Below are 18,629 nucleotides of genomic sequence, written 5' to 3' on the forward strand. Positions count from 1 at the left end.
AGTGGAAAATCTTATACCTGACATCATGTGACAGGTTGCAGTCAAAATTTTGTTTAATGCACAAAATTACCAAAAATATTGTATAAAACTACCTTCAGGCTATATGTATAAGGTGTATATGAAAAATAAATGAATTTTGTGTTTAGACTTGGGTTCAGTCCCCAAGATAGCTCATTAGGTATATGCACATATTCCAAAATCCAAAAAAAATCAGAAACACTTCTGGTCTTAAGCATTTTGGATAAGGGATACCCAACCTGTAAAAACTAACTTCCTTAATTAAATACTGAAGGTAGATAATTTTTTAAAGCGATAGCCTTAGGAGCTCAGGTTACTGAATATTAAATGTTCTGCTTGTGAATAGTGAAATAAGTGAAAAGGCTGTGAGATACTACTAGAATTCTGGTAAATATAAGGCCAGAAAACATTTCCTAATTACTGGGAGCATTTTTTGTATGCTAGCAGTTTTAGTGTGTTATATACATAAAATGTAATTCTCATGATAATCTAGCTCCATCTAAAGCATGACATAGAATATAGATGGTCCCCAACCTAGGGTGGTTTGACTTACAGTTTTTCAACTTTATGATGGTGTGAAAGGGAGGTGCATTAAGTAGAAACTGTACTTTGAATTTTGAAGTCTGATATTTTCTCACACTAGTGATGCATGGGATGATAGTCTTTCCCAGTGCTGGGCAGCAGCAGCCTGGAGCTGCAGCTCCTTCCTAGTCAGCTATAAGATCACAAGGGTAAACAGCCTTACTCTACAGTGTACTGTGTTGCCAGATGACTTTTTTTTTTGCCCAACTATAGGCTTATGTAAGTGTTCTGAGCACATATAAGTTAGGCCAGGCTAAGCTATGATGTTTGATAGATGTGTTAAATGCATTTTGACTTAGGATATTTTCCACTTAGAATGGGTTTATTGTGGGACATAACTACTTTAAGTCAAGGCACATGTGTATAATAAAAATATAACAAAAGGCATTGGCCATGATAAGGTTAACTAGTTTGTGAAATTAGTTTCAATTTTTAATACATGCATATACATTTGTATACGTAGTACATACATGTATGTAAATGTGTTTTCAGACATGGTGTAAAATGTATTTCTTACTATAGGAAATGGTGTAAAAGTTTGAAAATCACTGTGCTTAAGTCAAACTGAACTTGGATGTTTTATGAGAGGCCCTCTGATTATATTAAATGCACATACAGGTAATAGTAATACACTGTTAGTGTCTTCTCGAATCGAGATAACAGTAGTAAATCATGCTATCCATATTATAGGGAGCTTTCAGTAAATATTAATGGACATGATAGTTTTTGGTATAAGTACTTTATGCTTATTAGATTATGGTAGGCTATTCTGGAGAATAAACTTTAAACAGTTGGAATATTTAGTGCTTGTAAAGATTCAGTACTTCAGACCATTCATTATGTTGGCATTTTCAAATAATTTGATAGTAAAATTTACCTCAAACTTATTTTAGATCATAAGCCTGCTTTGCTAAGTTGATGACTCACTATATGAATTCATTTTTGTGGTGGTATAAACACTAAATATTTTATGTTTGATTTAAAGATTTTCTAACTGCTTAACATTTGTGGCTTAATTGTTAATTAGAAAAGTTATAATTAAGATTTTAAAATTCTGTTTAGAAATTATTTCTTAACATAAATTTAGGTGTGGGATGGTGATACTACCAGACAAGTTCAGAGAATATCATGCTTCCAGTCTACTGTAAAGGTAAAATCTTAAGTAAATATGAGTTTTTATGACAATCTATTTTTGTCTCAGAAGACATGGTTTAAAGAGTTAGACGAAAGTACTTTTGTGGGTCTTATGAATTATTTCTTTCCACACACTTGTAGTCATTTGCTTCATGTAAGATCAGATTTTTGAGAGCACATGTATTAAGTGTTAGAATGTTTCAATTTGAAATTAGAGCAAGGGATAATCCCAATAGCAAGATAAGGAAAAAAGGTAGTACCTGGTATGTTTTTTGTAGGTAGTTCCAGGAAGAGATATTACTTGCAGAATGACCATAATAGTAGCTGGTCTGTTTTCTTTATACTTTGAATTTTAAATATAGAGTTATTTGTCCCATGACCTTTGCCTTCTCTAAGGTCACAAAGGCAAGACATGTCAGTTACTTAGTTTCAAAACTAAAAATCTTACCTGGCTAATTTGCTGTTACTGTTAGGTTTATTCCTTTTACAAACAATTATTAGTTGGGGCTAATGATATGACAGAAGCTCTGCTACGTTTTAGAGAAACAAACATAGATAAGACTTGGTTGCTTGTGATTCCTACAGAAATTAAGTGTTCAGAGAAAGTGCCACTGTTTTTTAGTAATGTAAGCAAGTTTTGGAAAAGATAGTAGTAGCAGTAGATGTTCCCTCATTTACTTTAAGGATAACTGATCTCCATATTGGAGCTCTTTTGTTTCTTTTTTTTCTTAATGTAAAAAGAATTGCTGTGTGCCAATAGGTAGAATAGTTCATCTTTTCCCAAAAAGGCAGAATCTCTGGTAGCCATCTCATGGCACTGTGCTGTTCAAAATATCAACTTAGTCAAGTTTCAGGGGAAGAAAGTGCCATGTACTATATATACTTTTATCTAACTTAACAGTGGATTTTTTAACAAGGCATTAAAAAGTATTGATTTGATTAAAATCTCTATACTTTATGTGACCTGAAATGATGTGCCTTTTACATTCCTTTAAAAATATTCTTGCTATCTGAAAAACTAAGGTCGTTAAGTTTCCAATGAAAATATGTGGCTTGAAGGAACAAAGAGAAAAAAATTTAATGTATTTGGGGGAAATTCCTTTTGGTAAACTGTGTTATGAACTGGTTATAGGAACTGGTCACTAAAAAAGTATCTTATTCCAATATAGTGAAAGTAGTTTTAAAAGGGGTTTTACTGTAATGTGAATCAGCTAGATATTTGTGTCTGTTTTCTCCTGCTGTGATCCTGTTTCACATAAAAATTGTTAAAAAATAGCATTGCACTCATTTAGTTCAGTGGTTCAGTTGTTCTTGAATAGATAGTTTATCCAAGAAATTTATATCCCTAATATGAGAAATACTATCATTTATTTTTTGAACTAACAAAATTTTTTATAAGGGTTGATGTTAGCAAGGAGATAGTGAAATTGGCATTTTATTGCATATTGAGACTATAAATTGATATGATCTTCCCGGAAGGTAGTTTGGCATTATGAATGAATCTAAATAAATTATTATATGCATTAATCCAGTGATCATTCTAGAAAACTCTTTAAAGGAAATGATCAGAAAATAGGGCAGAAATTTATGAACAGAAATGTGTACTACAAATACATTTTTATAAATGGATGATTGGAAGTGCCCTAAATGTCTTATAAGAAAATACATTATGGTAGATATATATACTAAAATTTATATTTCAGAAGAATATTAAAAGAGGAAAATGCTAGTGGTAAAATGTTAAGTAACAAAAACATATATTATCCTCAACAAAATATTATCAAACCAAATTCAGCAACATCTAAAAAGAATTATACACCATGACTAAGTGAGATTTATCCCTGGAATAAGCTTAGTTTAACATCTGAAAATTCATCAGTGAAATACACCATAGTAAGAATAAAGGACAAAAACCACAGGATCATCTCAACAGAAACAGAGAAAGCATTTGACAAACTCCAACACCCTTTCATGATAAAAATACTCAACAAACTAGGAATAGATGAGAATTTCCTCAACCTAATAAAGGGCTTCTGTGAAAATCTCAAGGCTAATTTCGTATTAATGGTGAAAGGCTAGGCTGGGTGTGGTAGTTCATGCCTGCAATCCCAGCGCTTTGGGAGACCAAGGTGGGTGGATTGCTTGAGCTCAGGAGTTCAAGACCAGCCTGAGCAACATGGTGAAACTTCTCTACAAAAAAAAAAGAAAGAAAAATTAGCCAGGTCTGGTGGCACATGTCTGTAATCCCAGTTATTTGGGAGGCTGAGGTGGAAGGATCACTTGAGTCCAGGAGTTCGAGGCTGCAGTGAGTTGTAATTGTGCCACTGCACTCTAGCCTGGGCGATAGAGCAAGACCCTGTCTCAAAAAAAATAATAAAATAAAAATTTTAAAAAGTGGTGAAAGACAAATAATTTCCCCCAAAGATCAGGCACAAGATAAGGATGTCTGCTCTCAGCACATCTGTTTAACATTGTACTGGAGGTCCTAGCCAGGGCAGTTGGACAATAAAAAAGATAAATGACATCCATATTGGAAAGGAAGAAATAAAACTGTCTCTATTCCCAAATGACATGATCTTGTGTATATAGAAAATCCTAAGTCCACAACCAAACTATTGAGGCTAGTAAATGGATTTAGCAAGGTTTCAGGATATAATATCAACACACAGAAATCAATTGTATTTCTATTCACTAGCAATGAACATTCCAAAAATTAAGAAACAATTCCATTTATAGTTGCATCCAAAAGAATAAAATACTCAGAAATAGATTTAGTCTGGGCGGGGTGGCTTATGCCTATAATCCTAGCACTTTGGGAGGCCAAGGTGGGAGGATTGCTTGAGGTCAGGAGTTCACGACTAACCTGGCCAACATAGCAATACCCCATCACTATTAAAAGAAATTTGAAGTAGTATGAGACTTATATACCAAAAACTACAAAACATTGTTGAAAGATTTAAAGATCTATATAAATGGAAAGACATCCTGAGTGCATGGATCAGATTTACTATTGTTATGATTCCACCACTACCCACATGGATCTACAGATTGAACCCAATCTTTATCAAAATTGTAGCTGGCTTGTTTTTTTGTTTTTTTTTTTTTTGAGAAATTTACAAGCTGATCCTAAAATTCATATGGGAGTGCAAGGGACCCAGAATAGCCGAAACAATCTTAAAATGGAAAAACAAAGTTCCAAGACACACTTCCCAATTTCAAAACTTAATATGAAGCTACAGTAGTCAAGACAGTGTGATATTGGCATAATGACAGACATGCAGATCAATGGAACCGAATTAAAGGCCCAGAAGTAAAGTCTCACATAGCCAATTGATTTTTTGACAAGAGCGCCAAGAACCTTTAATGGGAGAAAGAATAGTCTCTTCAAAAAATGATGCTGTGTCAATTGGACATCCACATATAAAATAATGAAATTTTATCCCTACCACATATCATATCCAAAAGTTAACTCAAAATGGGTCAAAGACCCAAATGTAAGAGCTGAAACTATAAAAATCTTGGAAGAAATATAGGCGTACATCTCTGTGACCTTGGGCTAGGTATCTTAAATATGATATCAAAAGCATATCAACAAACAACAAAAAAAGATAAATTGGACCTCATCAGAATGAAAAGTTTTTGTGCTTCAAAGTGAAAAGACAACATACAGAATTGGAGAAAATATTTTCAAATTGTATATCTGATAAGGGACTTGTGTCTACAATATATGAAGAATTCAATAAAAAAGCAAATACTCCAATTAAAAATAGACAAGATTTGAAAGAAAGAAATTTCTCCAAAGAAGATAAACAAATAGCAAATAAGCACATGAAAAAGAGGTTCAACATCATTAGTCATTAGAGAAATGCAAGTCAAAACCACAGTGAAATACTATTTCCTACATACTAGAGTGGCTAGTATCTAAAAGACAAGTGTTGGTGAGAATGTGGAGCAATTGTAACCTTCATACATTGCTGGTGGGATCTAGAATGATACAATACAGCCACCTTGGAAAACAGTTTAAACAGAATTATCATTTGACCCAGCAGTCTTACTCCTTGGTATATCCCCAAGAGATATGAAAATGTAAGTTCATATAAAAATGTGTACATGATTGTTCATAGCAACGTTATTAATAATAGTCAAAAATGGAAACAATCTATATGTCCATCAGCTGATGAATAAACACAATGTATATCCACACAGTGGAATACTATTTGGCAATAAAAAGAAATGAAACACTGGCATTAAAAATTCAGAGATTAGACAGGGTAGGACCACGAGAAATATAAACTGCATTGGTTATTTTCAACTCTTTTTAATCCAACAGTTTTAAAAGCAGCCTAGGCAAGATTACCAGAACCTCTGCCTTTTATTTTCTGTTCTTCTCTCTCGCTCTTGCCCTTGTCTGACTCAGAGTCAGTGGGCGAGGAGAGTACTATTAAAGGTAAAGGGCTTATATGGTACTTGAAACACTCACTTTCCTGAGTCTACCAAATGTATAGAATTGAGAAGACTTGGGCGTTATTTATTCTAAAGATACAGAGAAACTAAGGTCATAGTTTCAATTTGATTTAAAAAGGAGTTTAAGCAATTGTGTATTAGCAATTTATTACTGAGTAACAAATTACCTCTAAACTTAGTGGCTTAAAACAATAAACATTTGTCATCTCACAGTGTTTGTGATTAGGACTAGAGAGCATCTTATCTGGGTGGTTCTGGCTCAGGGCCTCTCCTGAGGCTCCTGCTAGCTGAAGGCCTGACTGCGGTGGAGGAGCTGCCTCCCAGGAGGCTCACCTATGTGCTTGGCAAGTTAGTGCTGTTTGTTGCCCAGAAGCCTCAGCTCTTTGCTACATGGACCTTTCTCCATGTGACTGCTTTAGTGTCTTCACCTTAGAGCACGTGATCCAAGAGAGAACAAGGAGGAGGCCACAGTATCTTTTATGACTTAGTCTTGTAAGTCACACACCATTCCTCTTGCCAGAATCTGTTTGGTAGAAGCTAGTCACTTAGTAGTGCGCACATGATCTACTAAGGAGAAATAAGCTCCACCTAGTGAAGGAAGGGGTTAAAGAACTTGTGGATATATTTTTAAACCACTGAACAATGACTGCTTAAGTTTCTAACCTGATATACATTTCAAATAAATTTTGCAGTGTTTAACTGTTCTTCAGAGACTAGATGTTTGGCTTTCTGGTGGGAATGACCTGTGTGTGTGGAACCGAAAATTAGATCTCCTGTGTAAGACTAGCCACCTTTCTGATACAGGTAAAAAACATCAAGGTAATTTTGAACTATGATCGACAGACTAGAAGACACAGCAGATCTTCAGAGAGACTTTCCATAAGTAGAAAGGTCAATATAGGGGATTTTTCTTTTTCAGTTCTGAAGATAACAGGTAGCCATATTCAATTCAGATCGGGGTTGTGTAAAATGTATTTTTATCCTGAATCAGGAGGAGAAGACTCCACTCAAGAACAACCTTTTCCAATGCTCTTGGGCTGTTTTCCTGAACTGTGTTTGGTGAGCACGCTGATACCTAGAAGCAGACCCTTACAACTTTACAGTAGCATTTGTGGGGTCATTAACTTTGAATAAATGCCTAAGGATGACCTCTTTTTACAATTGTCCTTACCAAAAAGATCATACATGTGCAAGCTTACTGATAAAGTTTCATTTTCTCACAATTCTGTGTACATACGATTTTGGTTTCAACAGAAAAAAAATAAATCAGTTTTGACTTTTTGATACCAAGGATCTTAAAAAATAAAATCTATTTTTAGAGTAAAATATTTAAGTGAGTAGATTTTAATAACAACCTGGAAGTCACACTAACTATTGTTATTTCTAAAAATAATCAAATGAGCCTGGGTATCCTAGAAGGAACATTGTTGTGCATGTTGTTGATATTTCAGTGGTAGCAGGAGCCCTGTGAATTGAATTTAGTTACTAATAGGAGCTAGCTTAGCTCCACGTAGATATTTTAAAGTATCAGAAACATAATGACTTAGGAAAACTAAATCCATACATTGCTAGGGTTTACAATGTAACCACTCAGTTCAACATTTGATTATTAATAGTCTTGCTCAAATCTAGAATATATTTCCCTGTTTACTATTATCATGAATTATGTGTCTTTATGTTCATTTTTCTCTCTCTTTCACTAGCCTGTGGTTTTCATGAATTTTATTTTGGTAAAGTTATATTGTAAAATGTTGAAATTGGGGCTGAAAAGAATCTTCTGTGTGTTCCTGGAAATAGCCACCTCTTATTGCAGTCTCCCTTTGTTTTGCAAGTTATCTTTAAGTACTATATATTAAATCATTACAATACTGCCATTTATCAGTGTCTCAAGAGTTAACAGAAGGCTTTGAGGGTATCTGTGGGAAAGCCTTGAGAAGGCCATGGGTTACCATTGGTGAGCTGTTCATCATTTGGGTCTTCCAAATTACTGGAGGCCAGATTGTTAATAGTGTTATTAGATCCTTATGTCATGATGTCCTTTCATAAGCCCTGCTTGATTTATGGACTGGTGGAGCTTTTACAAGCAGTTATTCTGTGTTTGGAAATAAGCAAAGACAATCTTAGTCAATGTGATACAATGGAAGGAGCCCTGGACTAAAACACAGGGCATCCGTGTCCTTTCCAGTAATATGTTTTGTGATTCTGAGTATTAGGTTGCTACATCTGGATTGTTGGGCTTCTAGTATTTTCACATATAATTTAGTGAAAGATTTTTAAACAAGCTGTTTTCTGCATTTAGAATTCTTCTCTTGCTACCCACCCTGCTGTTCTCCCATGTCCTCTGCCTTCTCTGTACCATTCCTTTGCCTTCCTTGCAGCACCATTTCCTCCTTCTTGTACATGGGAAAATACAAAACCTACTGTTAAAATATGCCTATGTGGAGAAAAATCTTGGCCAGAAATACTATCCAAATCACAACAGTCAGTCCTTTGATGGATGGGAAGGATAAGCAAATGACTAGACCGTTTTCTACACTTGCATATATATTATAAATTACATATATATCATAATGGAAAAATTAAACAGGTTTTTTTTTTGCCAACACGTGGTGGTTCTAATATATCAACTCTTTTATTCATACTGACAGAAGCAAAATTGTAACATGCCTTATAGAAGTTATAGTTACGCTAAAATCATTAACCTCTTTACTTAAATAAGTGAAATGTGTTAGAATGTTGAATCTGATTCTTTCATTAATAGAAGAAAAATTTTACATGTATTAGTGGATCACAAACATGCTATTTGAAGGCTGCTTTCTTAGCTGCTGACTGTTGGCTAGTTCATTCAATGCCAGGGAGCCTGCTCAGGCTTCTAAAGTTTACATGAAGGAAAACCCCAATTTTACATCACTTTTGAGCTAGCCATCTTGTAAATGGGTGATGGTGATTATCTTAAGGGATCCCTGGTAAATAAGTGTGAATTGCTGAATCTACCACTTTATCACAATAGTAAAAAAAAGTACAAAAAAACCCAACCCCATATTCTGCTCTTAATAAATCAATAATGTCTTCCAAAAGTATCAGAAACCTACATTTAACAATCATTTTCCATTAGTAAGCAAGCAAGGAAGTGTGTGTGGAGCTAGTTCTGTGTGCTTTATCTTCTTTATGGAAAACGACTGACATAAAACTGAGAATGTTTTTGTTTTTGATATAATCTGTGAGAAAAATAATTTGAACTTTGTTTTATATGTTTTTGGAGGTATTAGTGCTTTGGTTGAAATACCTAAGAACTGTGTTGTGGCAGCAGTTGGCAAAGAACTGAGTGAGTATGAATTTTTTTCTTTTTGTGTATTTTGAACGAGAATTGTATACACGTGCTGGAAGGACTAAAGTAATTTTTTATTTAAGGGACATTGCGTGTGCCCCACTCTTGGCTTCTTGGGATTGTTGAAGTGATACAGAGACTAAGACATTTTCAGGATGTTAGGCCAGGTTTCTTTTTCTTATCAGTGTTTTAATCAGTATGTTAGCTTGGTTAAACAGTTTATTGCTTGTTATTCCAAAATTCCAATCTCAAGATCACTTCATAATATTCCAACTAAAGTAGAATTTCCCATAAGTTCAATATGTATCAGAAAGAGTTCTCTTTTCTATTGACTGAAAAACCTTCTTTTGACAACCACAGTTTGAATATGAGTGGCTGTCAGGATTAAATAACCTGGTTAGAGATTTGTAGTTTGGTAAAATATTGTCAGAGACACAGAAAGAAGCATGGCATGACCTATCTTCTAGAGAGAAATGTGAGAAAGAAAAGATACTTTCGTAATTTGAAAAGGACATGATCTCTGAGACTTGTCACTTCTCAGATGTTAGTCATCCTAATCTTTGAGCATCCACAGCACCTGGTCCAGTGGCGTATTTTTAAAACACTCAGTACATTGACGGTAAGCCTGTTTATAAACAAGTCTCTCTCCCACTCTAGACTGAGCATTTGTGACTGGGCCTTATTCACATTTGGTACGTAGAGTTCCTGGAACATAAATGTTTAGTAAATGATGATAGAATCACGTCTGTGGATTTTATTATGGGTTTTCTGTATTGATTAAAGTTAGGATTTATACTAGTTTAAATAAAACTGTATTTGTTAAAGTCAGATAATGAGTAAAGCAACACATTGAACATTACTATAGTCAGAAGAACTGTATGATATATAAACATTATAAGACATACTCAAGAGAATTTATAATTTAATGGTGTATGCCTAGGAATCAGAAGCTTTTTAAAAAAGAAGCTGCTTATGTCTTCACTGAGTTGAAGTTAAACTTGGATTTGCAGCTTATTCTGTAGCAATGCTTACATGAGTAAGAGACATGAGTAGAGAAAGCTGATGTTGGAGGTGATTGAGGGACGTGGGCTAGTCACTGATTAGGGAGGGAGTGAGTTGAGATAGCCAGACATCCATTGAAACCCTAGAGAGAATGGGAGCTTCACTGTTTGGAAAAGTCAGTAAAGGAAGAGAGTTCTTCAGGACACGTTCAGTATGGGTTTTAGTAGATCATCTCAAACATCTCAAGCATTTGAAAGAAATAGTTTAAAGTAGTATGAATAAGGCTTTTTTTTGGAGATGGGTTTTTCAGTATGGTAGGTATTTTTCACTTAATGAAATGCTTGTTTTTAGAGCAGGAGTAGTATTTTATCCTCTTAGAGCATTGTAATAAAATTTTATCTGTCTTTTTCATTTAGTAATTTTCAGGTTGGTAGCACCCACAGAAGGATCACTAGAATGGGATATTCTTGAAGTTAAGCGCCTCCTTGATCACCAGGATAATATTCTCTCATTGATTAATGTCAATGGTAAGCTCATTGTGTACATTTATTATGTACAGTTTTGTGCTTGTTAACACAACCTGCTCTGAACACGAGCCCTGCTTAGTTCTGGGATTCTAGAATAAGTCACTAAAATAATGGGATTGTCATTCTCTTTTACTCTGAAGTTTTAGCCGGTGGAGCTGAGCAAGTTTCCTAGATTGCTAGGTCTAAGATTTAGGGACAAGGAAAATAGTGTAAGGCAGAGAAAATAGAGGAGAACATAATGATCTCAGGCACTGCTTGGTAGCTGTGGGATGACTGTCACAGGCTGTTTCAGCATTTTTGGCAGCTGTTTCTGGCTAGTTCCTCTTCTGTAGAGAGATTGGAAATATGCCCTTTTGTCTTGCTGTCCACACCATACAATATCACATAGCAAGTTACACACTTACACTAGAATGAGCAGGATTCAAGCCAGTTGTAATCCTGGTTGAAGACTCTCAAAGAATAATACCAAACTAAAGTAAAAGTCTGCAGAAAATGGGTCATGTCTTCCCTTCCTCGTGGTGGGGGTTTTGACCTGCTGTACATCCTATTTGGCTTCCTAAATGATTTTAATGAGTATCTCCTGTGAGCTAAATCTGACATCAGATGGCAAGATCACAAACCACTGATCTTGACATTCAGTTCACTTGCAGATAAGTGACAGCGTATATCATCAGAACTGTGCTGGATGATCTGTGTATGAAGTCACATGAGAGGGCTTTTGGTGGCTTCAGTTTGATAGTCTGGTGGAGCCTGCAGGACGATCCTGTAAGGCTGCTTGGGAGTATGATGTAGTGGGAGGGCTAGACAGCACCCCAGCAACATATCTCCCTGAGGCCTGGCTTGGCTTTGTTTTTTTTGTTTGTTTTTGTTTGTTTGTTTGTTTTGAGATGGAGTCTCCCTGTGTTGCCCAGGCTGGAGTTCAGTGGCATGGTCTCGACTCACTGCAACCTCTGCCTCCCGGGTTCAAGCGATTCTTCTGCCTCAGCCTCCCAAATAGCTGGGACTACAGGCGCATATCACCATGCCCAGCTAATTTTTGTATTTTTAGTAGAGACGGGGTTTCTCCATATTGGCCAGGCTGGTCTCGAACTCCTGACCTCATGATCCACCTGCCTCAGCCTCCCACAGTGCTGAGATTACAGGCATGAGCCACCAAGCCCGGCCGGCTTTGTTTTTAAGCAGTATTTTGCGTGAATGTGAGACAAAGGGGAGCGAGGGACACAGAGAGTACCAAGTCTAGTCTCCATTTGTGTCCATTCAGTCACATGTTCAGATACACCAGTAAGAATGTCCCTCCCAGCTCCAAAATCTTCCTCCCAAATAGCCATCTTATTGTAAAACTCAGCTGCAGGTCTTTCTAAGGACTAGATTGTCTGTGTTGATAGAAATAACAGTGGTTGCTGGTGTCCCTTTAATTTTCTCTGGGGGCTCTTTTTCTCTAGCCATGGATGGAGACAGCACAGAAGGCAAGTTCTTATTTGGGAAGCCCTCTGAAGCCTCATTGGTGACACTGAGTCTTAAGTCTCAAGTTCCCAGGGCTGCTGAGAAAAGCCCAGCAGTATTCGGCCCATTACACCGGTCATGCTTAGTTATTTTGTTTTAGCAGTGAAGCACTGGCACCACTGAGCCAGCATGGTTACTTAAATGAAGATGATAGGATGGTACAAGATAGCCTGAACTTCATGGCATGTCTTTTACCATGTGATATGCAGAGGAACTTACAGCAGTTTCTGAAAGCTTTCTTCGAGTATTCATTTGCCAAATTCGTACGGGGAAAAAAGGGAAAACTAAAGAAAAAAGTTGTTTATGAAAGTTACAGAAAGCCTCATGCACTTTTTACTGTTTTTTACTATCTTTTTAAAAAATTTCTTCTAAAAAAATGGGATACATGTGCAGAATGTGCAGGTTTGTTACATAGGTATATGTGTGCCATGATGGTTTGCTGCACCTATCAACCTGTCCTCTCAGTTTCCTCCCCTTCCCCACAACAGGTGCTGGTGTGTGTTGTTCCCCTCTCTGTGTCCATATGTTCTCATTGTTCAGTTTCCAGTTAGAGTGAGAATATGCGGCATTTGATTTTCTGTTCCTGTGTTAGTTTGCTGAGGATGATGGCTTCCAGCTTCATGACTATGTCCCTGCAAAGGACATGATCTCATTCCTTTTTATGGCTGTATAGTATTCCATGGTGTATATGTGCCACATTTTCTTTATCCAATCTATCATTGATGGGCATTTGGGTTGGTTCCATATCTTTGTTCTTGTAAATAGTGATGTAGTAAACATACATGTGCATGTGTCTTTGTAGTAGAATGATTGATATCCTTTGGTGTATTCCCAAAGTAATGGGATTGCTGGGTTAAATGGTATTTCTGGTTCTAGATCCTTGAGGAATCGCCATACTGTCTTCCACAATGGTTGAACTAATTTACACTCCCACCAACAGTGTAAAAATGTTCTTCCTATTCTCCACAGCCTTGTCAGCATCTATGGTTTCCTGACTTTTTAATAATTGCCATTCTGACTGGTGTGAGATGGTATCTCATTGTGATTTTGATTTGCATTTCTCTAATGATCAGTGATGTTGAGCTTTTTTTCATATGTTTTTGGCCACATAAATGTCTTGAGAAGTGCCTGTTCATATTTTGCCCACTTTTTGATGGGGTTGTTTTTTTCTTGTAAATTTAAGTTCCTTGTAAATTCTGGATATTAGACCGACGTTTGTCAGATGGGTAGATTGCAAAAATTTTCTCCCATTTTGTAGGTTGCCTTTTCACTCTGATGGTAGTTTCTTTTGCTGTGCAGAAGCTCTTTAGTTTCATTAGATCCCATTTGTCAGCTTTGGCTTTTGTTGCAATTGCTTTTGGCATCTTTGTCATGAAGTCTTTGCCCATGCCTGTGTTCTGAATGGTATTGCCTAGGTTTTCTTCTAGGGTTTTTATGGTTTTAGGTCTTATTAAGTCTTTAATTCATCTTGAGTTAATTTTTGTATAAGGTGTAAGGAAGGGGTCCAGTGTCTGTTTTCTGCATATGGCTAGCCAGTTTTCTTAGCACCATTTACTGAATAGGAGATCCTTTCCCCATTGCTTGTTTTTGTCAGGTTTGTTGAAGATCAGATGGCTGTAGATGTGTGGTGTTATTTCTGAGGTGTCTATTCTGCTCCATTGGTCTATATGTCTGTTTTGGTACCAATTCCATGTTGTTTTGGTTACTGTAGCCTTGTAATATAGTTTGAAGTCAGGTAATGTGATGTCTCCAGCTTTGTTCTTTTTGCTTAGGATTGTCTTGGCTATACGGGGTCTTCTTTGATTCTATATGAAATTTAAAATAGTTTTTTTTCTAATTCTGTGAAGAATGTCAATAGTAGTTTGATGGGAATAGCATTGAATCTGTAAATTACTTTAGGCAATATGGCCATTTTCATGATATTGATTCTTCCTATCTATGAGGATGAAATGTTTTTCCATTTATATGTGTCCTCTCATTTCCTTGGGCAGTGGTTTGTAGTTCTCTTTGAAGAGGTCCTTCACATCCCTTGTTAGCTGTATTCCTAGGTACTTTATTCTCTTTGTAGCGATTGTGAATGGGAATTCATTTCATGATTTTGCTCTCTGCTTGTCTATTGTTGGTGTAAAGGAATTCTTGTGATTTTTGTACATTGACTTTGTATCCTGAGACTTTATTGAAGTTGCTTATCAGTTTAAGGAGTTTTTTGGGCTGAGATGGTGGGGTTTTCTAAATATACAATCATGTCATCTGCAAACAGAGACAATTTGACTTCCTCACTTCCTGTTTGAATACCCTTTATTTCTTTCTCTTTCCTGATTGCCCTGGACAGAACTTCCAACACTATGTTGAATAGGAGTGGTGAGAGAGGGCATCCTTGTTCTGTACCAGGTTTCAAAGGGAATGCTTCCAGCTTTTGCCCATTCATATGATATTGGCTGTGGGTTTCTTATAAATAGCTCTTATTATTTTGAGATATGTTCTATCAATACCTAGTTTATTGAGAATTTTTAATATGAAAGGATGTTAAATTTTATCAAAGGCCTTTTCTGCATCTATTAAGATAATCATGTGGTTTTTGTCATTGGTTCTGTTTGTGTGATGGATTACGTTTATTGATTTGCATATGTTGAATCAGCCTTGCATCCCAGGGATGAAGCCCACTTGATCATGGTGGATAAGCTTTTTGATGTGCTGCTGGATTTGGTTTGCCAGTATTTTATTGAGGATTTTCGCATCGATGTTCATAAGGGATATTGGCCTGAAGTTTTCTTTTTTTTGTTGTGTCTCTTCCTGGTTTTGGTGTCAGGATGATGCTGGCTTCATAAAATGAATTAGGAAGTCCCTCTTTCAGTTGTTCGGAATAGTTTCACAAGGAATGGTACCAGCTCCTCTTTGTACCTCTGGTAGAATTCAGCTGTGAATCCATCTGGTCCTGGGCTTTTTTTGGTTGGTAGGCTATTAATTACTGCCTCAATTTCAGAACTTGTTATTGGTCTATTCAGGGATTCGACTTCTTACTGGTTTAGTCTTGGGAGGGGGTATGTGTCCAGGAATTTATTCATTTCTTCTAGATTTTCTAGTTTGTGTAGAGGTGTTTATAGTATTATCTGATGGTAGTTTGTATTTCTGTGGGATCAGTGGTGCTCTCCCCTTTATCATCTTTTATTGTGTCTATTTGATTCTTCTCTCTTTTCGTCTTTATAAGTCTAGCTAGTGGTCTATTTTAATTTTTTCAAAAAACTAGCTTCTGGATTCATTGATTTTTTTGGAGAGTTTTTCTTGTCTCTGTCTCCTTCAATTCTTCTCTGATCTTAGTTATTTCTTGTCTTCTTCTAGCTTTTGGATTAGTACTTTTTACTTTATAAACTCTATGACTATAAAATTATACTACAGATAATAAATAAGCCAAAGGCGTATTTAGGAATCAAACATGACCAAGTAGTCTGTTAAAATTTGAAAATGATTTGCTGACAGTCTCATCTTGCAGTACATAGGCATGTTAGCCATGATGTGGATGTCAGTGATCCTGAAATGTTTATGTTGTACAGTTCCCTGCTTCACTTGCAGGAGCTCTGCTCCTTTCTCCTCACCCATTACCAATGAAAGATATGGCCAGTTGCTTGGGATTGTACATCACAGGGCAAATCTGTTTTCAGAGGGGTGGCCCCAGGGCAACCTTAGAATTGTATGAGAGAACACCAACAAGTGTGGATAATGAATACCAGATTTGCTAAAAAGATTGGAATGCCCAGGCAGAAGGTTTTCTAAGACAGACAAAAAATAACTGATAATCTCTCCAGGTAGAAGGCTCTGGGTGCTCCTTTATTTTATTCCTTTTCTTGTATTATGTTGCCAGCATCTTTTGGTAATCATGAAGTACTAGTACTTGTGAGGGATGGATAGACAGATACCAGGTGAGATTTTCATACTAAGTGGCTTTTGACACAGGATGAAAATCCATCCACTAATAATATATAATTGAGGTTGTTTGTCATGAAACATTTTGAATGACCTGTTTGGGAATTAGTTTGCCATGTGTAAACTGCTTAAAAATATGTGCTGATTGGCCAGGTGCAGTGACTCACGCCTGTAATCCCAGCACTTTGGGAGCTTGAGGTGGGTGGATCACCTGAGGTCAGGAGTTTGAGACCAGCCTGGCCAACATGGCGAAACCTGTCACTACTAAAAATACAAAAATTAGCCAGGTGTGGTGTCACATGCCTGTAGTCCCAGCTACACAGGAGGCTGAGACAGGAATTGCTTGAACTTGGGAGGTGGAGGTTACAGGGAGCCAAGATTGTGTTACTGTACTCCAGCCTGGGTGACAGAGTGAGACTTCATTTCAAAAAAAAAGTGCTGATTGAGCTGAATGCTGTATTTTATTTTTAGGGAAAATTCCAACTGGTCATTAATATTTTGTTTCTACTGCATGGAGGTATCACAGACACTTGGAGGATTAAGTCAGAGCAAGCAGCTGCATGGTCTCAGTAGGTTAATTCTGTGTTATGACTACAGATGCAGAGTGAGAGTCAAGGGGAATCTTCACTCCTTAGCTTCTCTGGTTCTTTTGTAGTTTGAATGAAATAGGAAAAAGGAGGGAAAGGTGTGGGAAAGAAGGTCCTGGGAAGATGAGTACTGCCTTAACTTTCCCACTACTAAAACTAGAAGCCCGTTTTGCTCCACAGATGAGAAGTGATTTCTCCACAGAGCAAGTTCTATAGAGTCTGTTAATAAACTATAGAAATTAGATATTAATAACCTACCTATTATGGCCTTGGAGTCAAGACAAATAATATTTACATGTAGGATTGCTGGTAATTCTGTATCTCTTAAGAGATTGTTCATGTGGTCATTAGAGATTTCTGTCGTGCTGGTTTATTTGATAAATGAAATAATTAAATCATAATTACTCATCTGTATATTCCTAAATTAACAAGTAACAGGATGTTTTAATACGATTAATGTGGAATAATACCAGGGGCTCAAAATACTACCAGGGGCGCAAAGATAATATTTGATGTCTTTTTAAAATGGCTACACGTTTATTATTCAATTTGATTTTTAGTCACTCATTTAATGCATGAGGAATCCAAGATAAAGGTTAAACTACTTCCTAAAGACCACCTGGCTAGCAACAGGCAGAGCCAAAATCAGAACTTGGGTTTCTAGACTAAGTGCATTATACTCTTCTGTCTTACCCTAAATATGTAATAATTTAAATAAATTACATTTATTTGAAATAAGACTAGCAGTTGTACATTTTCTATTAAATATATAGTGTGTAAAATAAATAATATGTAAAATGGAAAAAAAATCCTTTTTTTTTTTTTTTTTTTTTTTGGAGACAGAGTCTCGCTCTGTCGCCCGGGCTGGAGGGCAGTGGCGCGATCTCGGCTTACTGCAAGCTCCGCCTCCCGGGTTCACGTCATTCTTCTGCCTCAGCCTCCCGAGTAGCTGGGACTACAGGCGCCCACCACCACGCCCACCTAATTTTTTGTATTTTTAGTGGAGACAGGGTTTCACCATTTTAGCCAGGATGGTCTCGATCTCCAGACCTCGTGATCCACCTGCCTCGGCCTCCCAAAGTGCTGGGATTACAGGTGTGAGCCACCGCACCCGGCTTTTTTAAAAGGTTTTAAAAACTTGTAAAAGTTATACATAATCATAGTAGAAAAATATGAAAATAGTGAAAAACATTAAAAATATAAAAGTTAATATTAAAATCTTTCCACTATCCAGTATTAAACACCAGTCCACATCTTTCTAGGTGATTTTCTGGGCCTATGTATGTGTGTACATGTGTATTAATACGGTTTACTGTTTTGTAACAATATGTCATAAATATATTTCCATATCTAAGTTTATATTGTTAAGCATACTTTTATAACTTAATTTTTAATAACAGCATTACTATTTCATTTTGTTGATGTCTTATTCAATTCTCAATTCGATGTGTAGTTATCTTCAGATTTTTAAGATTGTGTATTTGTACATATATGTATGTAACAACCTTGTACATTTATGTATTTCCTTCAGGATAAATTCCTAGAAGTGGAATTGTTGGATCG

The 18,629-nt window shown here is 36.4% G+C and overlaps 1 protein-coding gene across 4 annotated transcripts in view; it reads left to right on the top strand.

The window, feature by feature from the left end:
- WDR41 (WD repeat domain 41) overlaps positions 1-18,629 on the top strand; it is a 184,153-nt gene that overhangs the window by 155,583 nt on the left and 9,941 nt on the right. For all 4 annotated transcript variants that reach the window (XM_057302283.2, XM_003812643.6, XM_008965077.5 and 1 more), the window contains 4 exons: positions 1,688-1,750; positions 6,891-7,002; positions 9,461-9,523; positions 10,945-11,055. In XM_057302283.2, coding sequence (XP_057158266.1) covers positions 1,688-1,750; positions 6,891-7,002; positions 9,461-9,523; positions 10,945-11,055 — 349 coding nt within the window. The remainder of the gene's footprint in view (positions 1-1,687; positions 1,751-6,890; positions 7,003-9,460; positions 9,524-10,944; positions 11,056-18,629) is intronic.

The sequence above is a fragment of the Pan paniscus genome, chromosome 4 (genome assembly GCF_029289425.2).
Source record: "Pan paniscus chromosome 4, NHGRI_mPanPan1-v2.0_pri, whole genome shotgun sequence".
Classification (NCBI taxonomy): domain Eukaryota; kingdom Metazoa; phylum Chordata; class Mammalia; order Primates; family Hominidae; genus Pan; species Pan paniscus.